This window comes from Symphodus melops (genome assembly GCF_947650265.1).
Source record: "Symphodus melops genome assembly, chromosome: 18".
NCBI classification, from domain to species: Eukaryota; Metazoa; Chordata; class Actinopteri; order Labriformes; family Labridae; genus Symphodus; species Symphodus melops.
Window position 1 is genome coordinate 14,874,226 of NC_136708.1, and position 25,074 is coordinate 14,899,299.

Sequence of the window (25,074 nt, forward strand, 5' to 3'; positions counted from 1 at the left end):
TAGCAAAAAACTGGTTTAAAAGACATTTTGACTTTTTTTTTTTAAGGGATACAACCTGAGTGAACTCGTTGTAGAAAAAAATGTTTTGATTTGGAAAAAAAATATAACATAACCATTATCCATTTCCATTCGTCACAGTTGTCATGACGCGTTTTTCAAGCGTGTCTCTCACCTTACGTGTATTTCATTTCTTGTACTTTAAAGACTATGCAGGACTGAATTCAGCACCAGGTAAACTGTCCAGCACATTCTCCCATTCATGTGTGTGTGTGTGTGTGTGTGTGTGTGTGTGTGTGTGTGTGTGTGTGTGTGTGTGTGTGTGTGTGTGTGTGTGTGTGTGTGTGTGTGTGTGTGTGTGTGTGTGTGTGTGTGTGTGTGTGTGTGTGTGTGTGTCTGTTTCTCAGTCTTCCTGGACATAATGCTCACCTTGACCTCTGCGCCCACTCAGTGTTGCTCATTTCCCACAACCATGACCTCTGACTCCGACACAGGCCCATGCACATGCTCACATACAACGGGAAAAATACATCATTTGCCACTTGACTGAAGCCGAGATAGACTCTGGAAATCCTCCACTTTACTGAAGAAATGAAACCTCAAACTACCCCCCCCACCCCCCCCCCCCCCCCAGCCTACTTTTCCTTTTTTTATTTGAAAGCCATGTATGATGCAATTTATTCTCTTGTCAATGTGTGTGTTGATAGCGTACAGAAAAAGAAACAGGCAAGTCAGAAGGTGAGTGAATAGGTGTACAAACAGGCACGCTTAGTGGCTGCTTAATTTAACACTAAGTACGATCATTAATTATTCTGCGTGGCAACATAAATTTAAACCTATGAAAAAGAGAAGAACAGGAAGAGCCCCTCAAATCCCATGTTGAATTTAAAATACAAAATAAATGGAGAGAAAAATCGCTTCCCTACTTCTGGATTCAATATTCTCTCGCTCCCTTATTCCTCAACCCCAGCCTCCCCTTCGTCTCTCCTCCTCACTCTTTACCACTGGGGCTAATTGGGGAGATAAAGTCATTTGGCAAGGCGGAGTGTGTGGTGTGTTTGAGGTCATTTAGAGGGGTAATGTGCTAAAGTGCCATATATTATGCAGTTTTGTTCAAATTACACTTCTCCTTCTCTTTTCTGTCTCGTCTCATCCTTTTCCTTAATCTTTCGTTAACATCTCTGTTCCCCACCGCTTTCTTGCTGTGTTTTTCTTCTTCTTCAAGGAGGGAAATCTTTCCTGTCCAAAGCAATTCAGCAATTAAGATGTACTTCCATCGTGCAAGTGTATTCATGCACATCTTTACCTTGTTTAAACAAGGTACAATTAGGGATACAGCTGTTACCCTCAGTCCACAACGGAGAGATTTAGGAAATAAGGAAGCAGGCTGCAATCATGTAAGAGTCTACGAGGACTGTTTGTGTCTTATTTGATATGATTTTTAATTTACCAAACACAGTTAATTTGCTGTCAGGGCAGTTTCAAGTTTTGATGTCTAATGTGTTCATGCATGCATATTAAATCTTTGTTTATTGCTCTGTATTTAAAATGACATCTATGGTCACTAGAGCACAAGAGTACAAGTGAGTCTGTGTTTCTCAGTCAGCATAGAAATTTGCCATTTTATACGCTGTACCTTTTGTTAAAACTGGAAGTCTAAACTGGATGGTGCTTGTAGACATTCAAAAAGGAAATAAACTGAAATCTTATGTTCTAATCTAATCTTGAAGTTCCCAATCTTACAGGAACTTAAAACTTCACTGTAATTATCTTGTTCTCCAGTGAACCAAGTTGGTGGAACAAACTTTGCTCTTAAGTATACTTCCTCAGATCCGAGGCTGTAAAAAAAGCAACAAAAAAAACAAACAATCACGCAATAACACCTCTGGTAGAGGTGTACAATTTAAAATGAATACCCATCACATTCACATTTAAACTATCAGGAAATCAAACACTCAACTTTCTCCTTTAACTGAATTCTGATCAGCAACTAAAGTTTTTAATGCACTTTTTAATGCAGCATCTCACAAAGCATTCACCATTTTTATCCATTCATTTTTGAAAAACCTATTTTATATTTTCAATTCTGATTAATTGTTTTAGATGTAGGCTGTCATCTCTTGTTTTTTCATTTCCCTTCCTGGTCATTTCCATTGAAACTGTGTCTGTGTCTGTTTATGCGATGAATCAGAGATGTGTTGAAGGTGTGCGTTGGGCTCAAAGTGCCCTCGTAGTATTATTTTCAACACCTCACATAGACAGTTTTAACAGAAAGTTTTAAATGTAAGCAACACCCGCGAGCTAACTTTCATCCCACCAGCGTCTGAATGGGACATGTGGGTCTGTGTTGTGTGGGAATCAGCCCACTGAACTATTCTCAGATAAACAATAAAATGCACCCTAAGACAGTTAATAATATACTTAATACCACAGGATAAGACTTTAGGTATTAAGGGCGGGTATCATAATAATAACTCTCTCTCTCTCTCTCTCTCTCTCTCTCTCTCTCTCTCTCTCTCTCTCTCTCTCTCTCTCTCTCTCTCTCTCTCTCTCTCTCTCTCTCTCTCTCTCTCTCTCTCTCTCTCTCTCTCTCTCTCTCTCTCTCTCTCTCTCTCTCTCTCTCTCTACTGTCTCTCTCTCTACTGTGTCTCTTTCTTTACCTTTGGGCGATGGGGTGCATTTGGGTGGGTGTGTGTGTGGTAGAGAGAGAGTGTGCATGCCATGTTTTAGCAACATTTGCTCATGTCATAATGTCAACCTACATGCCCTTCCGATTAAGACATACACAAGCAATCATGCCCCTCCCTATTTCACACACACATATACAGTACCCACACATTCGGATGTAGCCTACATACACAGACATGAGGCACCCTTCAGTGTGAAGTGGGTCACTACTTTCCTGACACAAACACATAACAAGATTTGTAAGGAGGGACTTATAATCTTAGATAAGAAAACTGCACATTAAGCTATTACTACAAAATAACGTTATTATATTGGATCAGATTAGAAACGTGCTCATTATCAATTATAGAGGAGCAAGGCTCTTTATAATGAGACTTGAGCTTAATTCCTCTTAATACTGTATTGACTTTCACATATTAGGGATGAGTAAAGCTTAAACTTCTTAGCTTGTAGACTTGACCTCTCACTGCAGGTTATGCCCTTAGTTTGACACTACTTTAAAAACATAGCGGTTATATTCTCTTTCCAGGTGATTTTGAACACAATTTAGAGGTTGCAAGTATAAAAATGAAAGTAAAATAGAGAAATAACAGCAAAAAGAATGAAAATATGATTTATTTATTTTTTTTACGTTTTGGAGATTTATCTTAAATTTCCTATTTGGGTAGGACTTTCAGGTTAGGAACCCACTGCTCGAGATCAGTCATTTTAAGTTGGCTAGCCTTTTCAGATAGTGACACCAGTGTGCTGAAGTTTTGATACTAAAATAAGTGCTGAATAGTTTCTGTTTCAGGTTAGTGATAAAGAGAAAACATTTGTAACTCTGAGAGCCCTATTTCCCATTTCTCTCCGTGTATTACTCGCCCATAGCTCTGCACAAAGAAAGTCCAAGGTTGAATCAGTGAGACTTCTATTACAGGAGGAAGAAAATACAATCCCAGTATATCTGATGCTATCTTATCAAAATGATAAGTTTTAGTATTATAGAATCAGTTGCTTGATAAACACAGAGTCAGGTAGCCGCAGTCTAGATACAAATACATAGTAAAGACCAACATAAATTCACATTACTGCACATAAACACACAAACCAGTACAGTACAACAAGCACATACACTTACGAACACACACGTGAAGTCTTAAGGTCCATGGATGCCAGGTCCGCATGCATCAAGACTGTTTATCAAAATTAGATCAACAAGGGACAATTTACTGTTTTCTGTTTGCCATTGTGCCCCCTCGGCCTCTCTCTCTTTCCCTCTCTTTCTCCCTCTTTCAAACACACAACGACACACATACAGTTCACCAGTTATCAGGCCTTTACTCAGAACACATAACCATGAAGTCGAGGCAACCGTCATCTTTTATCAACATTAGATAAATGAAATAAGATTTTGCTTAAATCAGGTCCAGTAGGAGTTTTTTTTTTCTCGTTTTTTTTCCTTTTGTATAAAGTTGTGCACGTTTTTTGTATGGAATGTGAAACTCTCTGTGTTGTGCAACAAGAGGAATCAATTTAAATTAAGAAATTTGGATAAAAAATTTCGGGATTTGGGAACCTACTCTTTTGGAGTGGAATCCAACATTCCAACATTCCACTTTGTGGGATCAAGGAATCTAGCTGTCACGTGTCGTGATTTATCAAAGAAAAACTGGATGGAGACTTCCTGTATAAAGATTACTTAATCCAGATCATCAGTGCTTTAATGCGACCGCATACTTAAAACTTCTCCAACAGTGGGCCACAACATATTTGTTTGATAAAATATTGAATTTGTTTGACAAAGTCCTTTATTTTTCAAAACCCTCATGTATACAGCGAATCAAGTCAGAGTTTCAACATGAGTGTTGTTGTAAAAATGACGTTTTATTTGATCTACATTCATTACATTTGTTTCTGTGATCTCTTTCTGAGTCCAGTTTTCTGCTGGGATCAGGGTAATCTAGACTTTTTGGATCGGTTTCAACAGGTTTTATTAAGCCCAAGATTGGATTGCCAAATGTTGTCCAATTTCAAAGTTATTTTTCTTTGAACTCTTTTCAAGATTTGATCCAATCCGATGTCTGAAATCCAATCAGGTTTTCAAACAGCTGGTTCTGGACTGCTGCACACTTTTTTCTTCGAGATTTGTTGTCACATTTTATTCAGGAAACCTCAATGACACCAACCAACCTTACTTAGCTTTTAGTTTGGTTTTTTTTCGCTCCTGAAAGTCGATTTTCTCTGAGTTCTGTCACCACAGTTTCTAAAGAGAGGAGATGCTGCTGAATGTGCTGCAGTGATGTGTTCACGCTGGGAGTACGCCGGGTGTTTAGAAGAGCTGCTGCAGGCCATGTGTGGAGGGGAGCTTGGGGCAGTCGCACGCTGAGCCAAAGGTCGTGCTAGGTGTTAGCGGGGTGTAGGTGCTGTGTTGGGAGTCAGACTAGCCCTTTTTTAAATCCAGCAACATTTCCCTTGCTGGCGACAATCTGTCATGCTTTCATTATTTGTTTACTTGCAATATTTAAACATTATAAATCAATGTGACATTTTCACAATTCAGCTACAAAGAGGCTAGCTCGGAAATTCTGTGGACAGGAGGATTTTTTTCGGTTATATTATGTGACCAATTATCCTATTGTAAATGTTTGCTGATTCCTGAAGGGATAATTAGTCGTTTCATTACACATCTTCTCAGAGTTACCAAAAGCAGGACTTGTTCCTTGGACATTTTGTTGCAGTACTAATGTCTCCATGCCTCACTGGTGATATCAAGTTAGGATATAAAGAGGATAATCAGAAGGAAATGCATCCTCCAATGCAATGTTGATGTTTTTCCAAAGCGTTTTAGACATTTCTAGTTCTTTATTATTTATCCCCCTAAGTCCAGATAGTTTTTTGCTAATCTTTGTTGTCCCTGCTGCCTCGAACAATCTTCAACCGGCCTTTTAATGTAGCCGTTCGTGACTTCTGTGACTCTACAGCTACTTTGCATTAGTCATAGTGTTGTAGTTTAGTTCTCCTTCTTTGTTTTGTTTCTTCTTGTTGAATGGGAGTAAACTAGCAGGACAAATTCAGTCAGCTCAAACCCAATTATTCTATTAGGAGAGGCCATTTAAATGCACACAGTAGTCTGAGGGCGAACCACACAGATGGACTTTATGCACAACACGTACACATACACAGACCTACACACACACACACACACACACACAAACAGTTGATGTTGGTAGCACCTATGGGGGAGGAAGTCTCAGTTAGATTGGTCCCAGATGTTTCCTATTTCGTGTGTGTTCGGTGAGTTCATCCAATGAACCTTTATCTGAAACTATCTCTACACAGCTTTAGCTTCTTCCTATTTCTATTTTTTACATCTGTGTGTGTGTGTGTGTGTGTGTGTGTGTATATGTGTGTGAGTCCATTAAAAAAAGAGCCAGAGACTGATTCAGTGTATGGGATATTGAACTTGGCAGTATGGAATTCAGTTAATTCCTCCAGCTAGTCTCCGAGCTTGATTAAATAATCGCTGATTTAATGCAAGACAGTGCATGTATTGATGTAAGTGTGTAAGCATGTTAGTGCACTGTTGTCTGCGTGTGTGTGTGTGTGTGTGTGTGTGTGTGTGTGTGTGTGTGTGTGTGTGTGTGTGTGTGTGTGTGTGTGTGTGTGTGTGTGTGTGTGTGTGTGTGTGTGTGTGTGTGTGTGTGTGTGTGTGTGTGTGTGTGTGTGTGTGTGTGTTTAAAGCAGTCACGACGGGGTTTCTAAATGAATTAAATGTAATTTAATTTTGAAAGACGTTTTTGAATAGTGCTCTTTAAAAATGTATTGTACAAAGCAGAGCGCCACAATCTATCTTAAAGTTTTATCCCCCCACTCTTTTACTCAAGATCCTTCTGTATGTATATATTTTTTCAATTAACCCCGCAGCTTTTAAGGATAGCACATTGATTGCAAAAAAAAATGTGTGTAATTCCTTCCAAAAGATCTGCTTTTCACAAATTCTTGCAAAAGGTGATACAACAAGCCGAGAATTTCCGTCCTCGTTTTCCTTTCTTTTTTTTAGATTTATTTTGGGGCTTTTTGTTCATTTATTAGAGCGATAGGACAGTGGACAGAGATGGAAACCTATTCTTGAATTGAGGGCATTTTTAAAGGGGTTTGTCTTCTTGAGATATTCCAAGTGAAGCTAGATGCCCACTTCTATTGGTTACAGATGGAAACTAAAATACATTTAAAGACTATATGCCGCTACAGAAACCAGTTGATGCTTATCTGTCTGGGCCAGCTCTTCCAGAGAAGATTGCACTGTACCATGCATTGTAAACAGTTTGTACAACATCTATAAATTAGTGGCTTCAGGAGTCTCTAAGAGTGGACTCAAAGCCACATCTGGAGGGTTTAGCCACTGTGCGGTTCCACCAACTCTTTTGATGTTGAGTAGAAATCAGATTCTGGAGAATGAAGTTATAATTTATTAGAACATTTTATGAGCAAAGTCATGAAAAAGTCACTGAAAAACATCTCATAACTTCTGTTTGAAATTGAAGGATAGCAATCACTCTAACCCATTTAATGGAACGCCGGCGCAGAAGCACAAGCCCATAAAAGTCTGAAAACAACACAAAAAAAGAGAAAGTTTGAGAGCTTTAAGGGGACAGAGAAGAGATGAGTAAATGTAATGTTTATTGCAGCCTATTTTCTTATTGCACATTTCTTCAGTTTTCTCAAACGACAGTCATTCCATGTAGCCTCTTTTATGTATTCTTGCAGTATAACTGCTGCCACCAAGGAACAAAAGGTTTCCTTTTAATGCTGCTTGGGCGTTCAAGCAGACACGCTGACCACTGAATGTAAAAAATTATTAAACCAATAAATGTTGTTCTATGTGCTTGACATTGAGTGCATTGTGGCCTTAATTTATGCCAGTCTTTTTTTTTCTGACAGTTGTGAGACTGCAAATATGTTCAGCATGTCAGCGTTTGATCTGGGTGTATGATAATAATACGCTTTTCATGATCAACGATGATTGGAATTTTTCTGACACTTAAAGAAGTTCTGATACAAAGGTCAACACGAGTGCCAATATCAGTATGGTCCCCAAATATTCCTCACAATATAAAATCGAGTACATGCTAGCAAGCCAGCCAATGCGCTGTTCTGATTCTATAATTGACTGAAGGTTTCAGATATGTAAAGTTGGTGAGATAACAAACATTAACATTGCAGTGCTAGTAAACGGCGCCATGCTAATCAAAGCTAACAACATGTCAAAGAAAAGCTCTTACATTATGATGTATTTTCCATCCAGCTGGCAGGGAAGGGAGACTGGATGTCATCTGATATTTATTGATCTATGAAAATTGTTATCAGACAAAATAATCTTCCATTTCCCTCTAATCCTTTCCAGCTCTTTGATAACAAAGGAATAAGAAATTAAACCCTGTCTGTTTTTGTAAATCACATGAAACCTGATACCTATCAGCTCCAGAGAAAAGGCCTGGGAAGGATCGAGGCATTATTTTCATTGTTTTGTCAAATACACTTCTTCTTGCTTTACAAACTAAACTCCATATTTAATTGTCCAGTCTAATGTTAAATTATTTTTCTTTATTTTTTCTTTATTTGGAGGAACTTGATAAAGACTTTTGTGGGGTTTTTTGTGGGTTTTTTGGTCCCTCTGCATGCATGCGTTGCACGTACACAAGAGTCAGAGGGCGTTGTTGGCACTGCTAATTGAATGGCATCATAGGCCGCAGATAAATAGATGTCATTAAGCCCCCTGAGCTGTAATTACCTGCAGCCCACCTCTGCAGGCTGAGGTGAATGGGAGAGGCCAGGTATCAGTAATCAATCAGAGAAACATGCACTGCTACACCAACACTGATACAACTAGCACAAAAACAACCACCAGATTTACTCCCACTAAAAACAGTGTTTAAATATTCAAATTTACACCTGTGTGTGTTTGTGTGTCAGAAAGTTGCAATCACATTTCCACAAGTCTAGCCAACCGTGATTGAAACGGAAGTTGGACAGACTGAGCCTGCATGTGTGCATTTTGGAAGGTGGTACGTTCTATTTCTGCACTTTTCCTGTTTAATTGACACTTGAACCTCTCTCTCTCTTCCACTCACAACACACATTGAGCGATCCTTGAGTTGTGGTTTTGGAGGAGCCAAGATACCCCCAACACACACTCTCACTTTTTGGATCGCGGCCTCTCATCTAAATCCTGCATGCCTTGATTAGCGAGTAGAAGCAAATATTGCTAGGTGTGTGTGTGTGTGTGTGTGTGTGTGTGTGTGTGTGTGTGTGTGTGTGTGTGTGTGTGTGTGTGTGTGTGTGTGTGTGTGTGTGTGTGTGTGTGTGTGTGTGTGTGTGTGTGTGTGTGTGTGTGTGTGTGTGTGTGTGTGTGTGTGTTTCAATGAAGGGCAGCTGCAGGGCCATGTGTGAATGATTTGAGATTCAGAGGGAAACTGAATTCTGATGACAGATGCAGTGTTTGGCTTGCAATGCTAGTCTCTCTCTCTCTCTCTCTCTCTCTCTCTCTCTCTCTCTCTCTCTCTCTCTCTCTCTCCTTCTCATACATCAATCAATCACCTGGCTCAGCCTTTGTACATGTGGTGACCGTATGGTGTGTGTAACTTACACACATGTATGTGTGCACATACACACATACACTAGCTCGGTCTGCCACTGGGTAGATTTCATTGTGTAAATGTTCTGTTGTCTGACACGAAAACACATGTAACATAAAGACTGTAATATAAGCTCAGTTTTTAGAACAAGTGAAATTATTGAAAGCATGACAATTTTTGGAACATTTTCATATACTGAGATTTTGCTTTTGAGCTTCTATTTCATTCAGGGAACTAAAGAGAAACCATGAGTTGTGTGCTGTCTGTTATATATATATATATATATATATGTGTGTGTGTGTGTGTGTGTGTGTATATATATATATATATGTGTGTGGGTGTGTGTGTGTATATATATATATATATATATACACACACACACACACGTACATAAACCAAAACTTTTTCTGAGCCCACTTGGCTCCCCTGCTTTTTGCAGGCAGCATGCAACAGATGCTTGGTTGAGTTGCTGCTAGTGTAGCTCTGAGACTACTGTATGCCTGATTGAAGTGAATCACTCTTTTATATATAAATAAATATGAACACATTTAAAGGTTTTTAACTTAGGGTGCATTGAGCTCAAAGAAAATAAGCTCTCGGCTCTGTCATGAACATACAACAACAAGAAGCCAGTGCTGAAAGGAGGAGAAGGTCCCAGTGGATTTACAGTCCACGGTGGCACGAGAGAGAAGGAAACAGATTGGGAGAAAAGGGAGAAAAAACAGAGAGTGTGTGAGGGGGAAATATGGCAGACACACAGAGGCTGTGTTTGGTTTTTAGTAAGCCATACCCATGGGTATATACAGCATGTGTTTGTATGCTGGTACTGTACGAGAGTAGGGACATCACAAAGAGAGATAAAAGGCACATAAAGCAAAGAGTTATGGTGGAAAAACTGGATATACATGGGGTGCCAAATAGCCTAGCAGTTATGTTGTGCCTCTCATGCACAGAGGCTGTGGACCTGGTCACAGTAGCCGTGGGTTCAAATCCTTCCCTCCAACATGTCTTGTCTCTCCTCAGCTGTCCCTTTCAACAAAGGCAAAAAAAAAAGAAGCCCCAAAGTGGTGTTTACAGGACGTGTTCTTTTTTTCATGAACATGAATTTTCAATCAGGAAAAAACCTCCAGCTAAAGTAAACTGAGAATTAAAATGAAAACGGGACCAAATTCAAAAGATAAGAAAGGTTAAAATGAAGATCAGGCTAATAGAATCAGAATTAGTAATGAGATGTGACTTGAGCAATCGAAGAGTGAGAGAAATACAAGGTTGGATAGAGAGACGGACAAAGAGAGAAACAGTGGAGAAAGATGAGGTATGCAGTCCTCTCAGGGTCATAAAGGTGCTGAATGGGGCCACAGACTTAATGGGATGGAGAAACGTTGTGATTGGCTCATTACTGTGATGGAGCACGTTGCCGCAACAATTGGCCTTTTCACCCCCGCCCCTCTACCCTTCTCTGCGCACACTATTTTTCTATGCACCAATGCTCCATGAACTGCAGAGGTGTGTGTGTGTGTGTGTGTGTGTGTGTGTGTGTGTGTGTGGGTGTGTGTGTGTGAATAAGACACACTCATACAGTAAAAGTCAAACACTTGGCTGCAAAGTACCTTCTGCAGTTCAGATAAACACCCAAACACTTTATGCGACAAGGTGAAAGCATAACTCATCTCTTTGCGCGTCTTGTCGAGCAGTACTTGACAAAATTACTGCAGTATCTCTCACAGGATCTCACTCAGAGGAACACACTCGCACATATTTAAAACTCACGCAACTTATTCAGCTCTACCAGCTCATTCTCTTTTCATTTGCTGTTTTTATTAACCTTGTTCCATACGGAGAAAATCAGCATAAAGGAGAGCTGTGTTCATGCGATTTCCCATTAGGCGTGATAAATGAGAGCACATCATTTCTCCGCCATCAAGGCAATCTGTTTTCCTTCTCCGGCTCCTTCCGTCTCCTGACCCCAAATCAAGTCGTTGTTCTTGAAGTTGAAAATTGAAAAGGAATATATAACTTAAGTCAACATTTTCCAGCTTTCTTTTCTCTCTAAGGCTCATCTTTGTCATCCTTCCAAAGTTTCTTTATCTGTCTGTAATCATACTTTATCCTCTAATGCATTGTGTCTGTTTTTATCCACAGAGGCGAAGGGGGAGTGGAGTCTTCTGTGCAAACTGTCTGACCACCAAGACATCACTGTGGAGGAAGAATGCTAATGGAGGCTATGTCTGTAATGCATGTGGTTTATACCAAAAGCTGCATTCGGTAAGTCCTGCACAGACATGTCAAAGAATGCTTTCTCTGAATCAGGCAAACATGTGTACACCTACTTTGTACATCTGAGATGAATGGAAATAGATGCAGTGCACATTATACATTAGGTATTATGATCCTCTTTATTGATTTTTTTTTCTTTTAAGCTGATTAGAAGAGACATGAAAGGGAACCTTTTAAACTTCAAACGTAGAGCGACACAAAGAACATATTGACAAACAAGGGAGCATATGATCGCGCAAAAGATCATTTGCAGTGCGCAAGTCTTTTCCACTCACTGGAGGTCTTCAAATACACACTAACAGAGACTTCATCAGGCACCCTATATTTCAGAGTATTTTATAGACTTCCTGTGTTTAAAGATATCCATGGGGTGCTTTCGACCGCTAATTATTATTCCTCCAGTTGGTCCCAATTAGCATGCATTGCAAATTAACTGATCCAATTCACAGTAAGGTCCTTGTGTATGTATATATATTACATATATATATTTATATATATACTGTGAATCCCGCTGTGAAAAAGTAATATTGCGGATAAAGTGTATTTGATTTGGTGTGTGCCGGGAGAGTTACAGTTCCATGGAGTGAGAAATATGATGGAATGAATCAACTTTACCATCTAAGCCTGAGGAAAGTCTATGGAAATCCCAAATTTAATTAGACTGCATGAATTACAGATGAGATAAAGAGCCAGGCTGGAGTTTAGTTCACTTCAGAATATTAAGCTTTCTCACCTCAGATACGTTTTTATGGAGTTTAAGCTGATTTCACACTTGACTGTAACTGTTAAGCTCAAGAGATTACAACTATTACCAATGTGAAACCAGCTTTATAAAAGGAAAAACGACAAATATATATATATATATATATATATATATATATATATATATATATATATATATATATATATATATATACATATGTATGTATTTATTGTACACCGGATTCTTGGTAACATATTGCCTCTTAAAGCTCAGCTTGTAAAACTTCAGTGGTAACAGAAGTGTTATAAATCACAGTGTTCATAAACGCATCACTGGGGTGACCGTGTTACAACCCAGAGCACTATACCGCAATTATCGAATGGAGCTTTAAAGACCTTTCAGGGGATGACAAGCCATCGCATTGTACTCTTTCCTGCCCCTGCTTATGTCCCCCGGTTCAACCTGTTCATCTCATCTGTTGCTCCAATCACGTACCAGCTCCCTCTACTCTCGAAAATCTTCACGACAACCATATTTTATATCCGATAATAAAAGTTTTATATGCTCTACACACATTATTAGAGAGGATAGCAGCTAGTAAAACACTTCAGACTTAGAGAGGGGCAGGGAGAGTTATGAATAAAGAGGGAAGAAATAGAAGTAGGGAGGGGGAGAGAGAGGCAGCGATCGAGAAAAACAAAGGGGGAAAAAAGAGAGTGGAGGATTAAGGTAAAGAGTGAGCAGAGACGTAATGAAGTGGGAGGGCGAGTATAAAGAGTGAGAGATGGAGGGAAACAGGAAAAAGATGAGGTAGACATCCCAAAAGAGTTGAAAAGAGAGATAGAGAAAGAATGATGTGTACCTGCAGTAAGCCGGATCAGATATTATATCACACCAGCCCTCCGACAATAAAGGTGTTCAAGGTTGGCTTGTGTGGGTTTTTTCCTTGGGTTTCTGTCATGCACTGGGTCGTGATCATACTATAAAATTGATGAACATCTGGCTTTTTATGTGCATCAAGTTAAGCAGGTTGACTGCAGTTAAATCAAAAATATACGGTGTAGATAAATTGAAAGGGCTGATTTATCTGTGATGCATTAAAAAATGTTGGGATTTCAGAAACTCGGGTCAATTTGTCTCTGAATCATTTCTGTTATCCTGCCATTACACACCATTTCCACCAGCGCGTTCAGAATAGTAAGGATGAATGGAAGACAATGTTGAGAGAAAGAGAGGTGGACTTCTAGAAAAGGAAATAAATAATTATATTATATATAGAGAGCATTAACATAGAAAGAGAGAGAGGAGGGATGCTCTTTACAAACTCCTCAGTAACTGTATTGTAACTCTTAAATGTCATGACACTTGGGTATTTACACATAAGAAAAAGGGGAGCACAGTGGGCCTCATTCATCGTCTGTTCTTAAGAGGAAACTTGTTCTTAAAACCTTCTTACGGGTTTTTTAAAAATGGTTCAGACATTCACCACTCTATTCCCATCTGGCGTTTCTTCACAGCAAAGAACAGTAGAGAGCACTCTTATGAGTCATGTGAGTGCTGATGCGGCAGGGAAAAATCATGTAATTGTGCACATTTGTTATTAAGAATGTAACATTAGCACTTCAGGTAATATGAGCTAGGACCAGTGCCCTGGTCTCTGGATTATCTTTTCCCAAGATTCAGTTGTTGTCTTTTTCACTTCATATGTGTTTCTGATTACTAGTGTTGGACATCTGATGTAGTGGGTATTTTCCATTCACTACTGATGCTCCTAAATATCATCAAATCAAATCAGCCTGTTTTGGCTTAATTTCGAGCTGCACTCTATCCACTTTAGAACTACTTCAGTATTTCTAACTTGGCGTCCAGTGCATTATCACCAGAAGATCATTTGAGCTCGTCTTTCCACAGCTCTTTTTGATCCAGTGTCCGAAGAACAATCGCAAGTTTCCTGTTAACAAGGTCATGGCGTTCATCAATTTAAGAACACAGGTGCCAACAATCCCATGAATGAAGAACAAGCAATCAGTCCAATGTTGGTTCTCCACTGAGGAATCTTTTCAAGAGAACTCTTAAGAAGTTATTGGTGAATGTTTGATTTGATTTATCAAAAAATGTTAGTTACTTTTAGAGTTTTACCCCCTTTATTTTTGCTCACTGTTTCTTTGTACTTTTATTTATTTCATTCTACGCCAAACAAATGCTCCTGAAATCACTCATCTATCGCTACGTACACAGAACCAGAGGTCCATAAAGAATAAGAAGAAATGTCAGAATTTTACACAGGACTTGATTTTACGTAGATATTGAGGCTTTCGGTCTGATAGACTGATAGAATGGTGGTTAAAGTTTGGCACAGCATCTCTGTCACTTATACTGAGGAGCATTCACGGGTCTAAACATACAGGTGCACACATGACTATGAATATATAAGATTAATATTTCTTTAGAATCCCAAGTTAAAAAAAAAGGTGTGTACACATGGTTAATTCCTTTTTCTTTTTTTGTTTTAAACTCACTTCCCCTTCCTCTGCATCTCCCTCACAGTCTCTCTCTTTCTACCCAGTCTTTCTCTATGCATCATTAAGTGATTTAGTGGTTTCATCTGCCATGATGTATGTCAAAAGCCTTTCATCACTTAAACACATACAGAAAGGAGATGACCAGAGGAATTACACATACTGTATGTGTCTAAAACTACAGAGTTTTTTTTTATACTGTTCAGTGACAGAAAGCTGCAAAATCAACCTGCCTGTCTGGGAAGCGAATGTATTAACTGTTTTTAATGGCTGAAAAGCTCTTCTCTTTGCAGGTTGAATATCAATTTATTTTAAGTAAATGTTCTGTGGAGGTCACTTTTTTAATGTGTACTTCAGGCTTCAATGAGGTTGTTTTTTTCCAGTAGTGAAGGATAGCAAGTCATTACTTTGAGCTGAAGTGAGACACTTAAAAAGGCACTTTAAAGCCTGCAGTTGATTCTTCTTTCAGGACACAGAATCTTTGGCTAATGTGACTGGAAATGATTTTGACTGGTTGGTTTTTTTTGTTGTTGTTTTTTTGGCACACTTTTAAAATGGAACATCAAAATAGTTTTCTGGATCTTTAAACATAAAGAAATTCACTTTATGTAATGTTACAGTTTGTTTACTTTGCTCCATAGAGACTCATTGATTATCGGTAATACTTGATGAAAGCATGTGTTTGTGGGGGGATCTGACAGAGAGTGAAAGTTGAGTTTTCAGGGCAAACTTCATTTACATCAGATGTAAGTGCTCCCTCTTGTGGTGTGGGCAACAATCACGTTTCTAGTTTTCCCTTTTTATTATTATTATTTTTTTTTTAAGCATGCCGCAGTAAGTTGTCCTGTTTGGAGGTATATATGAATTGAGGTGTTTCAAATATGATTAACCATTTAGAACCTTTGAGCTGTCAGACTTTCATTATTGAAATGGAAAAGTGTTATTTCAAGGGTCATATCTTTTTAAGCAACCCCTGACAGGCAACCCAAATAATACATTGGAAAATAACTTTAGCTACTCTTCCAATTTTAATCTAGAAATAGTCTGTATTTCTGTTAAACCAATCCTATCTTTTCACACCCTTTGTTGTTCCCTTTCTCTTGCAGACACCTCGACCTCTGAACATCATAAAGCAGAACAACGGCGAACAAATTATCCGACGACGAACCAGGAAACGGCTCAACCCTGATTCACTGTCGTCTGAAACCCCCGCCCCAAAGCAACAACGCATCACCAGCGAAGAGCGAATGAACGGAGAGGAGTCGGACAGAAGCTGTGCTTCAATCAAAAACCAGCAGCCTTCCCCTCGCTCGCGCTCACCCCGATCCACTCAAGCCTTTCTTGCCAATCAAACATTGGAGATCCACAGGCGCATGCCTCCGTTGCTGCTCCCCTCACATCCACCCTCATCATTGGTAGCTGATGGCAATGGGGGAATCTCTGAGGGGGGGTTAACATCAAAGGTAGAGGGAGGTAAAGGAGGAGGGGGATCAGAAAGAGGAAGTCCAATTGAGAAGTACATGCGTCCATCAAAGCCGTCAAGCTATTCACCTCCTGGTTCGCCCATTGAAAAGTATCAGTATCCCTTTTTCTCCTTACCCTTACCCCTAACCCTCTCACCTGACTTGACCCCTGAATCGGATTGGCTCAGATTCTGGAGCAAGTACAAGATGGCCGCTGCTTCTGGTGTTCCTGGTAGCATCAGTAACCTAAGCAGCCCTGGCAGCCTCGGGAATAACACCCATTATCTCGGTGCAATGGTTACTCCAGTACAGCATCATCAGCAAAGCTACACGGTGCCTTACTGTGCTTCTCCTTACTCTCCTCTTCCTCCTCCCCCAGCTCCTCCTCACTATCCTCCCCCTCCACTTCACTCCCAAACCTCTTCTGCAGCCTCTTTAGAAAATGACGCTCCCCTTGATCTTGCAATACGACAAAGAGATACAAGTGCTGCAAACGCGGACATGTCAACAAACGGTGCAGAGAGGAGAAGGCAAGAGTCGCCACTTGCTGAGAGGTTGAGAGAGAACTGGAAAGGAGTGAAAGAGGAAAAGGAGAGGACAGACGAAGGAGGAAACCAGAGGGAAGAGGTAAGAAAGGAAGAAAAGGTTAATATGGCAAAAAGTCGGTCAAGTGTCCCAACAAATCGCGTAATGGTAGAAGCGTCAACGCAGGATGACCTGACCAATCATTGCATCCACTGTGGGATCTACTTCCTTGACGAGGTTATGCACGCCTTGCACATGAGTTGCCACGGCGACCAGGGACCATACCAGTGCAGTTTTTGCCTCCATGTGTGCATGGATCGCTATGATTTCACGACACACATACAAAGGGGGCTGCACAGGTGCTCGGATAAAATTTCACAAAGAGGAGATCCTGCGCAGGAGGGCGTTATTCCGAACCCTGCAGTGATGTCAGAGCGAGGGAGTCATAATGTGACACCGGATGGAAAAGCTGAAGGTGATCACATGGAGATCACAGATGAAAACAATGATGTCGAAGGAGATATTCAGGACAACAAAGAATCGGAAGTTCTTGACAACGAAACAGAAGTTGAAAAGGAGGTAAGAGAAGACATTAGTGACGTCCCAAACCAGGAACTGGGAGGCAAGATGGCATCAGATAGTAGCAATGATGACACACAAACTACAGAGATGACTGACAACGATTCTAAAGACCTTGGTCAGACTACAGAGAGTAATTAATCTGATGCCTTTGACTCTCACAAACCCTTATCAACACATTTTATATTGGAAGAATAAGCTGTTTGCCTTCTTGCTCCTGGAGGCCAGCACATGTTAAGGTGGACCTAACCTGGGCACTAAATTCAACCCATCCTTATGCTGGAAGCACTTGGCTGTCAATTTGTCAAATATCATTGTAGGGTCCTGCTGAACTGCTGCAGGGACAGTAGTATTTAACAACAGAGTCCAGGCATGCAGCTAAAATCACCTCCTTTTTAATAAACAGCCACTTCCTGTGCTCTCCACATAGAAGAGGTTGGAGGCTTGACTGAAAGTTGGACTGGTCTCATATGGGACGAGTTCGAGGAGCTTGGCACTTGCACAGCAACTATACAGCAGAGAGGAAGAAAAAAAAAAGACAAAAACAAATAAATGCTGGAAGTGAAACACTTTATCTTACCTGAGCTATGCTGGTCTGTTACTTTACTGAACTCCAAACCTGTCTGATCCATCAGTCAGATTGTTCTTTCTTGGTACAACCAGATCTGATGTGGTTAAAAACGAATATGTTCAGGTCCGGAGCATGTTTGTGACTGTGTTACCCCTGTGCAAATGGATTTAAAACCAAAACTTCCTTTGGCTCTCTCTGAGTTAAACTAGTTTGCTCTTTGCTGCAGTTCAGCTGGGGTTGCCTTGGTACTAATGGATCTTCTTTCACACGTGCCATGTTCTTTTTAAACTGTTGATGCAAAATTACCACAGCTGCAAAAGTGGTCCTATGTGGACGCCCGGTTGGCTTAAATTTGACCGAGACTTTTCAAACTCCTTGAAACCAGTTTAAACTGGTATAACCAGAGAAAATCTGGACTGAAGTGTTCTCTTCATCCATTTGGATTGAACCAAGTGACATTATTTTCTACCTTCCTCTGTGCCATGATACTAGCTATGTGCCTGGCTGCCTGCCTAATAGAACAACCATCTATTAACCTGCTTAACATTTATATTAATAAAATGATAATAATAATATTGATAATGTTATAGTACAAAACATGCAATTTGCTACACTTTCATATATAATGTTATTTTGTAAAGGCAAATAATGCTTTTTCTTGCAGGAAATGGTACTATAAAAAGTAGTATATATGAGTTTGTTTCTTTTTTTGTTTGTGTTTCTTTTTTTTGTGAGGTATTTGTTGTTTATTTTCTTATGGAGAATATGACATCTTACACACAATGGTACAGCAAAAGAGGAGGCTTGTATGTGTTTATGTGTGTAAGGATCAAAAGAATTGTCCGTCCCCAAACCATGATGTAAAATAATGAAGGCTTGCGCTCTGATTTTCAGTCCTCAGGGGTCACGTGTTGCACACCAACCCATCAGTTACATGGCATGTGACACAACATTTTTACATGGTCTAATAGTCTTAGCATGTTACATGAGGTTCTCATATATGTTATGTGATAACAGGTCAAAATGTTCTTTGTGTGTTTCATTATATCTGTATGTCTTTTAAGTGTGTAAGTAACATGGTTGTTGTTTTTTTAAGTAATGATCAATTATTTGGGTTAACTGTTTGTACTGTTGCTCAGTATTGACACAGAGCTTCTTGCCTACAGTGTTTTATTCAGCCTATCTCATGTTTCTGAGAGTTTTCTAGGTTAACCCCAATGTAGCATGGTAGTGTCTGATAAGGCCTTCAAAGTGAGTCGCATTGCCAATGAATGGGAGCTGTTCAAGTTAATACCAAGTAATATTGAAGATCCCAAGATTTAATGCTGTGTTTTATAAATCAGTGAAGTCAAACGTTCATGTTGCTTTCAATTCAAACTAACTCATCACTCTTTGTTGCCATTTATTCCCCGCTTTGGTTTCGAAGAGAAAAGATCCTCCGAAAACCATAACTGAGTCTCTATTTAAACCAAACTTGACAGTTTTTCATTGTTTATGTTTATAATTGAGAGTTGGGTCCTCAAGTCCTTCTTCTTCAGAGTGAATCAACAAAGTGGCCAACTTGCTTATTTTTGTAAAGAGGGAATCGCTTCTCCTGCCTTAATGCCTTAGTTGCTAGGAAACAAACACACAAAAAAAAAACACCAAGGGACTTCTTTGAAGGAAATAATAAAAGGCTGATAGAAAATAAAAGACAGATGGAAAAAGAAAAAAATGATATTTTTTTACGCCAAAAGACCTGAATGAAAACTATTCCGCAGAGTGCCTGGTAACTTTTACTTTTTTTTTTCTTTTTTTTCCAAAAGGTTTATTTGTGTCAAAAGGTTTTGTAAGAATTTAGTAATGTCAGGCCAACAGATTCCCACACACCACACTGTCAGAGTCCTCCATTATGACTCTTGATTTGAGACCTTTCAGTTCATGAAGACAAACTCACATGCACTCCTACAAAAGGAAATCAGTTGTTTTGCTAACTGTTTTTGAATTAACTTCAACTGCACATGTTCAGACATATGCCCATGTCAATTTTGAATGGAAGACTTCCTGCATGCAGTCATATCACCAGCTCATAGCAAGAGAGGAATTATATATGTACTGTATCTGTACCCTGCCTTTACTTCTACACAGTCAAAACAAACTGTCTCAAGAGTGTTTGATATGTATTACAACACTAAGGAACCTTTCTAGATATATTGATGAAGTACATTTGGAGAATATTTGGAGGAGAATGTCCTCTTACTGCTGCATCAAAAATGCGCAGAAATCATCTGTTTTCACAGTTGACATACGACAACCTTGTGTCTGACAAACAATCCCCACAGAGACGATTGCAGGGATTATTTTGTCCTCTGAACACTTTAACCATGCATGGCTTCTCTATCTGTACCACTTCTGTCCCGCTGGGCTTCTTTACTGAATGTTTGCATGGTTGAAGATGCTTTAATTCTGAAGTTTGTCCTTTATTTTCCGTTCTCACTGCTTAACGACTTCAATAACAAATTCAATCGAAAAAAAAACAAACAAACCCCTGAGTTGATGAATGTGTGATGTTTTTTATACATACAGTATACATGATGTAGTTAACGGGCATCTTTTTAAGGGCTGCTAGCATGATACAAGCTGTTTACATTTGCAAATGTAGCAAAAACAAAGAAAAAACAACCGAATGAAGCAGTGCTTACTTGAGAGACAGAACAAAGGGAAGGAGAGAGTGATACCTGCTGGTTTGGGTGGATGGGTGCCTTTGAAGAATATATGAGGAGAAGGTGGGGGAAGGGGATCAGATGACTTGTAGTGGGTGATAAAAAAATGTTTTAGTTTATGTTTTCGTTCATCCCGTTGAGTTTGTTTTTGTTTGTCTCTAAACCTGCCTTGGAAATCTCGCTGTTGCTCTTTCTCTGGATTAAGGTAGCTTCCTAGACGGGTGTTTAAATGGGAGGTAGATGTCATACTGTGTTACCCTCCAAAAAGCTGAGGTTAACTCAACAAGCCCAGACAGACGGTGGTCTTTAGCTGACATCAACGTTTAGTTTGCTGAATTTCTCTCCCACTTGAATGATCCTTGGTTTTTATTGGGAGATGATACCATCTGTAAAAAGAAAAAAAGATCTAAATGCTTGCTCGAAGCAAAGTGATTACAGTTATTTCACTTTTCAACAGGACTTGAATATTATGAAAAATCAACATTTTCATCTTTTGGAAGATGGATAGTCCTTTGATAATGCTTCCATTTTTATTTTTTCTTCCTTTTTTTTTTAAATCTGGGTGAACTTCTCAACCATAAAACACACTGTGATACCAAAATCTTCCAGTGGTTTGGCTTTCATAAGAAATTCCCTTCCCTGTACTTACTGAGTTGTGAGTAAAAGAACAGAAATTTGAAAAAAGGAAGAAAAAAAAAATCCACATTATAAGTCCCCTGTGTCACCATTTCCATCAATACTTTATTCTTATGCGTTTCAGCCATAGACCAAGTAAGGACGTCTAAAGCATTAGTAGCTGTCATTTACAGCTATTGATTATGGTTAAAAATTGGCAAATTATGGAAGAGATGCAGTTCTGCAGGGCACAACTGACCTTTTTCCACTTCATTTCTGAGAGTAAGTGTAAGGCTTGATGGCATTTCAGATCAGCGTTTACATTGGAGGCCCTTAACAAGTGTTTTAATTTTGTCTTTGTCAGAATATGTTCTAGAAAATGATGCTGTTACTTGCACTCAATTTATTATGTTCTTATTGCCAAGGAAGGGACAGCACAAACACACACACAAAAAAAAACCTGAATGCCCGGCAGCGGTACGGAGTGAGTGTACGTTTTGGGATGTACAGTATTAATCATGGGAGAAAAGGGAGCTACAGGCCAGTTTAGAATTGGTCAGAAACACACACTTACACGCATACACATATCATCTATGTACATTTAACCGATATATTTTAGTAGGTTTTTTGTTTCTATTAAGTTGAATGGATCTTATAGAAAATTTTGATTTCTAGGTTATTTTCTCTCTCATGTTGTATTTTATTCTGCTACCTTTCTGTACGGTATTGTTTTTAGGTTTTGTCATGCAAAAAATGATATTTCAACAGCATATTTTGACAGCCAAGAAAAAGTTTGTTACACAGCTAAACTTGAAGAATAATGTTGGTGATGACGGCGATGATAATAATTAATAAAAGTAATAACAACATACCGAAAATGAAGAATGTGTGTTTTGTTCATTTGTGAATCCATTTTGAGTGGCGAGACAAGAACAATGCCTCTGTTCTGTAAACAAAACAGACAAGCTGTGGGCGTTCGTTGTGAATCTGACAGACACTGCAGCCTTTCGGAGCACAGACGTGTTCCCTGTGAACTGAACAGCTTTGATTGTGAACACTAAAATACCAAGTCAAGTGAATTCTTTTTTTTTTTTTTTTTTCTAACAAAATATTTACAAGATAAAAAGTCCCACCCTGGAATTTACCTCATGCATCCTTCTGGAGCTTGCCTGCTTTCTTCATTTTACAAGCTTTCTTGTGTATTCATCTTCCTATTTATTGTTGCTTATATTATTCCTAAAAGTTCACCTGTATTAAGTTGCACTTAATACAAATTTAAATGCTCATATCAAAATCTTTTTTAGGCAAAATTCAATAAATCATTGTTACTGTTCTGCCGTTCTGACCACATGGGGCTGGCTCCAAAACTGAGTCATCTCTCATAGAAACTTGTGTTGGAATAAACAGGGTCAAAGCAGAAGTTAATGTTTACAGCCTTTTGCAAAATTAACTGTAGTCTCCATAGCTCATATTGATCAGAGTTATTTTCATGAACCCTGTAACTCTTCATCTACTGCCAAACAAAGGTCAGTTTTTATCCACAACAAGCTCAGAAAAATGTGGATTACACACTTCTGCCCTTACAAGATAAATTATAATGCTGTGATGCTCTGACCTCGCTTTTTAGACCTTCAGGAAGTCAGGATTTTAAATTTACAAGAAAAATCATGCGATTGTATTCAAATAGAAATGTACTGTGTGTATTGTACAATCCCTGAGCTTTTCTCTTGAGCTGCAGAGAAGGTTAAAATGACAACTGGACACATAAGACAAATCTATGATGATGTTGATTTTACTGACTCCATTACCTTTTCCTCAAGCATTACTCCAAGGGAAAAATAAAGATATTTTACCTCAAAGGTCAATGTAATATACTTTGGTATTTTTCTTCATTAAATGTAACATTTTAACATCAAACTTTGTCCAATTTAGGGACTTTGACAAATGTGATCAGTACAGCGGAGCTGTCTATCAAAAGACAAAGGCCTCTTATCTTACATCTATATTATGCTTAGCATTATCAATTTATCTTCATGTTCAAACACTGAACATTGATTAGATTTGATTAACACTGCATTAGAGCCTGCAGCAAAATTATCTGGCAGCGTGGCAGAATTTGAATATGTGTGTGTGTGTGTGTGTGTGAGTGTACAAGTGTTTGATGATTGGCCACAGAGAGTCGGTGTCAGACTAGAATATTAAACACCCGGGTGACTACTGGAGAGGTCAACACACAGACACATGCAGCTGCACATAATTATGAAGACGTTCAAGGCGAAAAAAGGAAAATCAATCAAATGAATAAAAGGCAGAACACTTGAAAAGGAATATAAAAGCCACATGCAACAGTTCACGGACACTTGTTTGCTCCAACGAAAGAATAAAACAAAACGGATTCTTGAATACACACACAGAGAAGATTCCTGTTTTTCAGCATCCCACTCGCACATCTTCTCTGTATGCACCCCCTGCCTCCTGCCTGTCTGTCTGTCCGTCTGTGAGACGGCCTGTGTCTCTGTTACAACGTCTCGCAAACATCATTTCTGTTTATTGTAATTCATGTTTATGTATGAGTTACCTACACTGTTGACAGAAGGTTTGACTCTGTATGCCTGTGTGTGAGAGAGCAATGAAGTACGAAGATGTTTGTGTGTGTTGGTGTTTGTTGTTGCTCATGCATGAAGCAGCGTTGTTGTTGCGGTTGTCATGACTTCATGGTGGTTGATTGAGATGTGGTACCATTTTTGTCAGAAGAAATATGAAGGAAGATCGAAGTACTGACGGATGGATGGATGGATGGATGGATGGATGGATAGATAGATGATCTCTGTTCTCTGAATGTGGCTTGTTGATAGCTACAAAGTTTGATATTCTACAAGCATACATTGAGCAGGATGCTGATAGACAATAAGATAAAGAGAGAGAGAGGGAAATTATGTACCTTCTAGGCGTATTGAATATTGAATGATTCCAACATTGACTGCTCTGAGATATGTGACTGAATTCCATAACTCTTACAAAAGAGGACGGATGGATAGATGGCTAGATGGATGTCATATGAGTATCTATAGGATCTCTCTAACCAATCCCTTTCCCTTCTGGAAGTATAATTACAGCTCTACATGGCCTCAGCATGTCGGCTGTGTATCATCAGCCTCCCAGTCAGGTCCACTGCAGAGGGATTTGATGTATAATCTGTTCTTCTTTTCTTTCCTAAATTTGAGTTGTGTAAATATCTGCACACTGTCTCTTTTGTATTTTCTCTCTATTTTCTCTTCACAACGCCATAATGGCAATGTCTGCATTTATACTGTACCAATGCTATGTGCAGTCCAATGGTAACATCCACAAAAGAGCTGAGAACAACATACGAGCCAATACAAAACGTAATGTAGCCCTTTATTCACGCGCAAGGAGATCGTAGTGGTCGTGTGCAGAAACTCTATGCAGGAGGATCTGAGTGAATAATACAGCCCCTACAGATAATCTCCCCTCTGGAGTTTTTCAGGAGATTTCTGTACGTGTGAAAAGGGTTAAAGATTTTCCTTGTGCCGTCCTTCACAAAAGGGGCTCAGGGGAACTTTAATAAAAATTCTGTTAACATCTCCGTTGAAAAACACTGATAATGCAATGTGTCTGTCTGCTCTTGACTGCTGTGTGTCTGTGTCTTTGTCTGTGTGTGTGTGTGTGTGTGTGTGTGTATGTGTGTGTGTGTGTGTGTGTGTGTGTGTGTGTGTGTGTGTGTGTGTGTGTGTGTGTGTTTCCAAAAGAGCATTTGTATTGCTGGGGAAAAGCTTTTGCTCCGTTTTCTCACCTTG

At 39.3% G+C, this 25,074-nt stretch overlaps 1 protein-coding gene across 1 annotated transcript in view; it reads left to right on the forward strand.

Annotated features, from left to right (window-relative positions):
- trps1 (trichorhinophalangeal syndrome I) overlaps positions 1 to 21,191 on the forward strand; it is a 72,949-nt gene extending 51,758 nt beyond the window's left edge. The window contains exons 5-6 of the mRNA XM_079367403.1: positions 11,382 to 11,567; positions 15,908 to 21,191. Coding sequence (XP_079223529.1) covers positions 11,382 to 11,567; positions 15,908 to 17,509 — 1,788 coding nt within the window. The 3' untranslated portion in view covers positions 17,510 to 21,191. The remainder of the gene's footprint in view (positions 1 to 11,381; positions 11,568 to 15,907) is intronic.
- Positions 21,192 to 25,074: the final 3,883 nt, after the last annotated feature.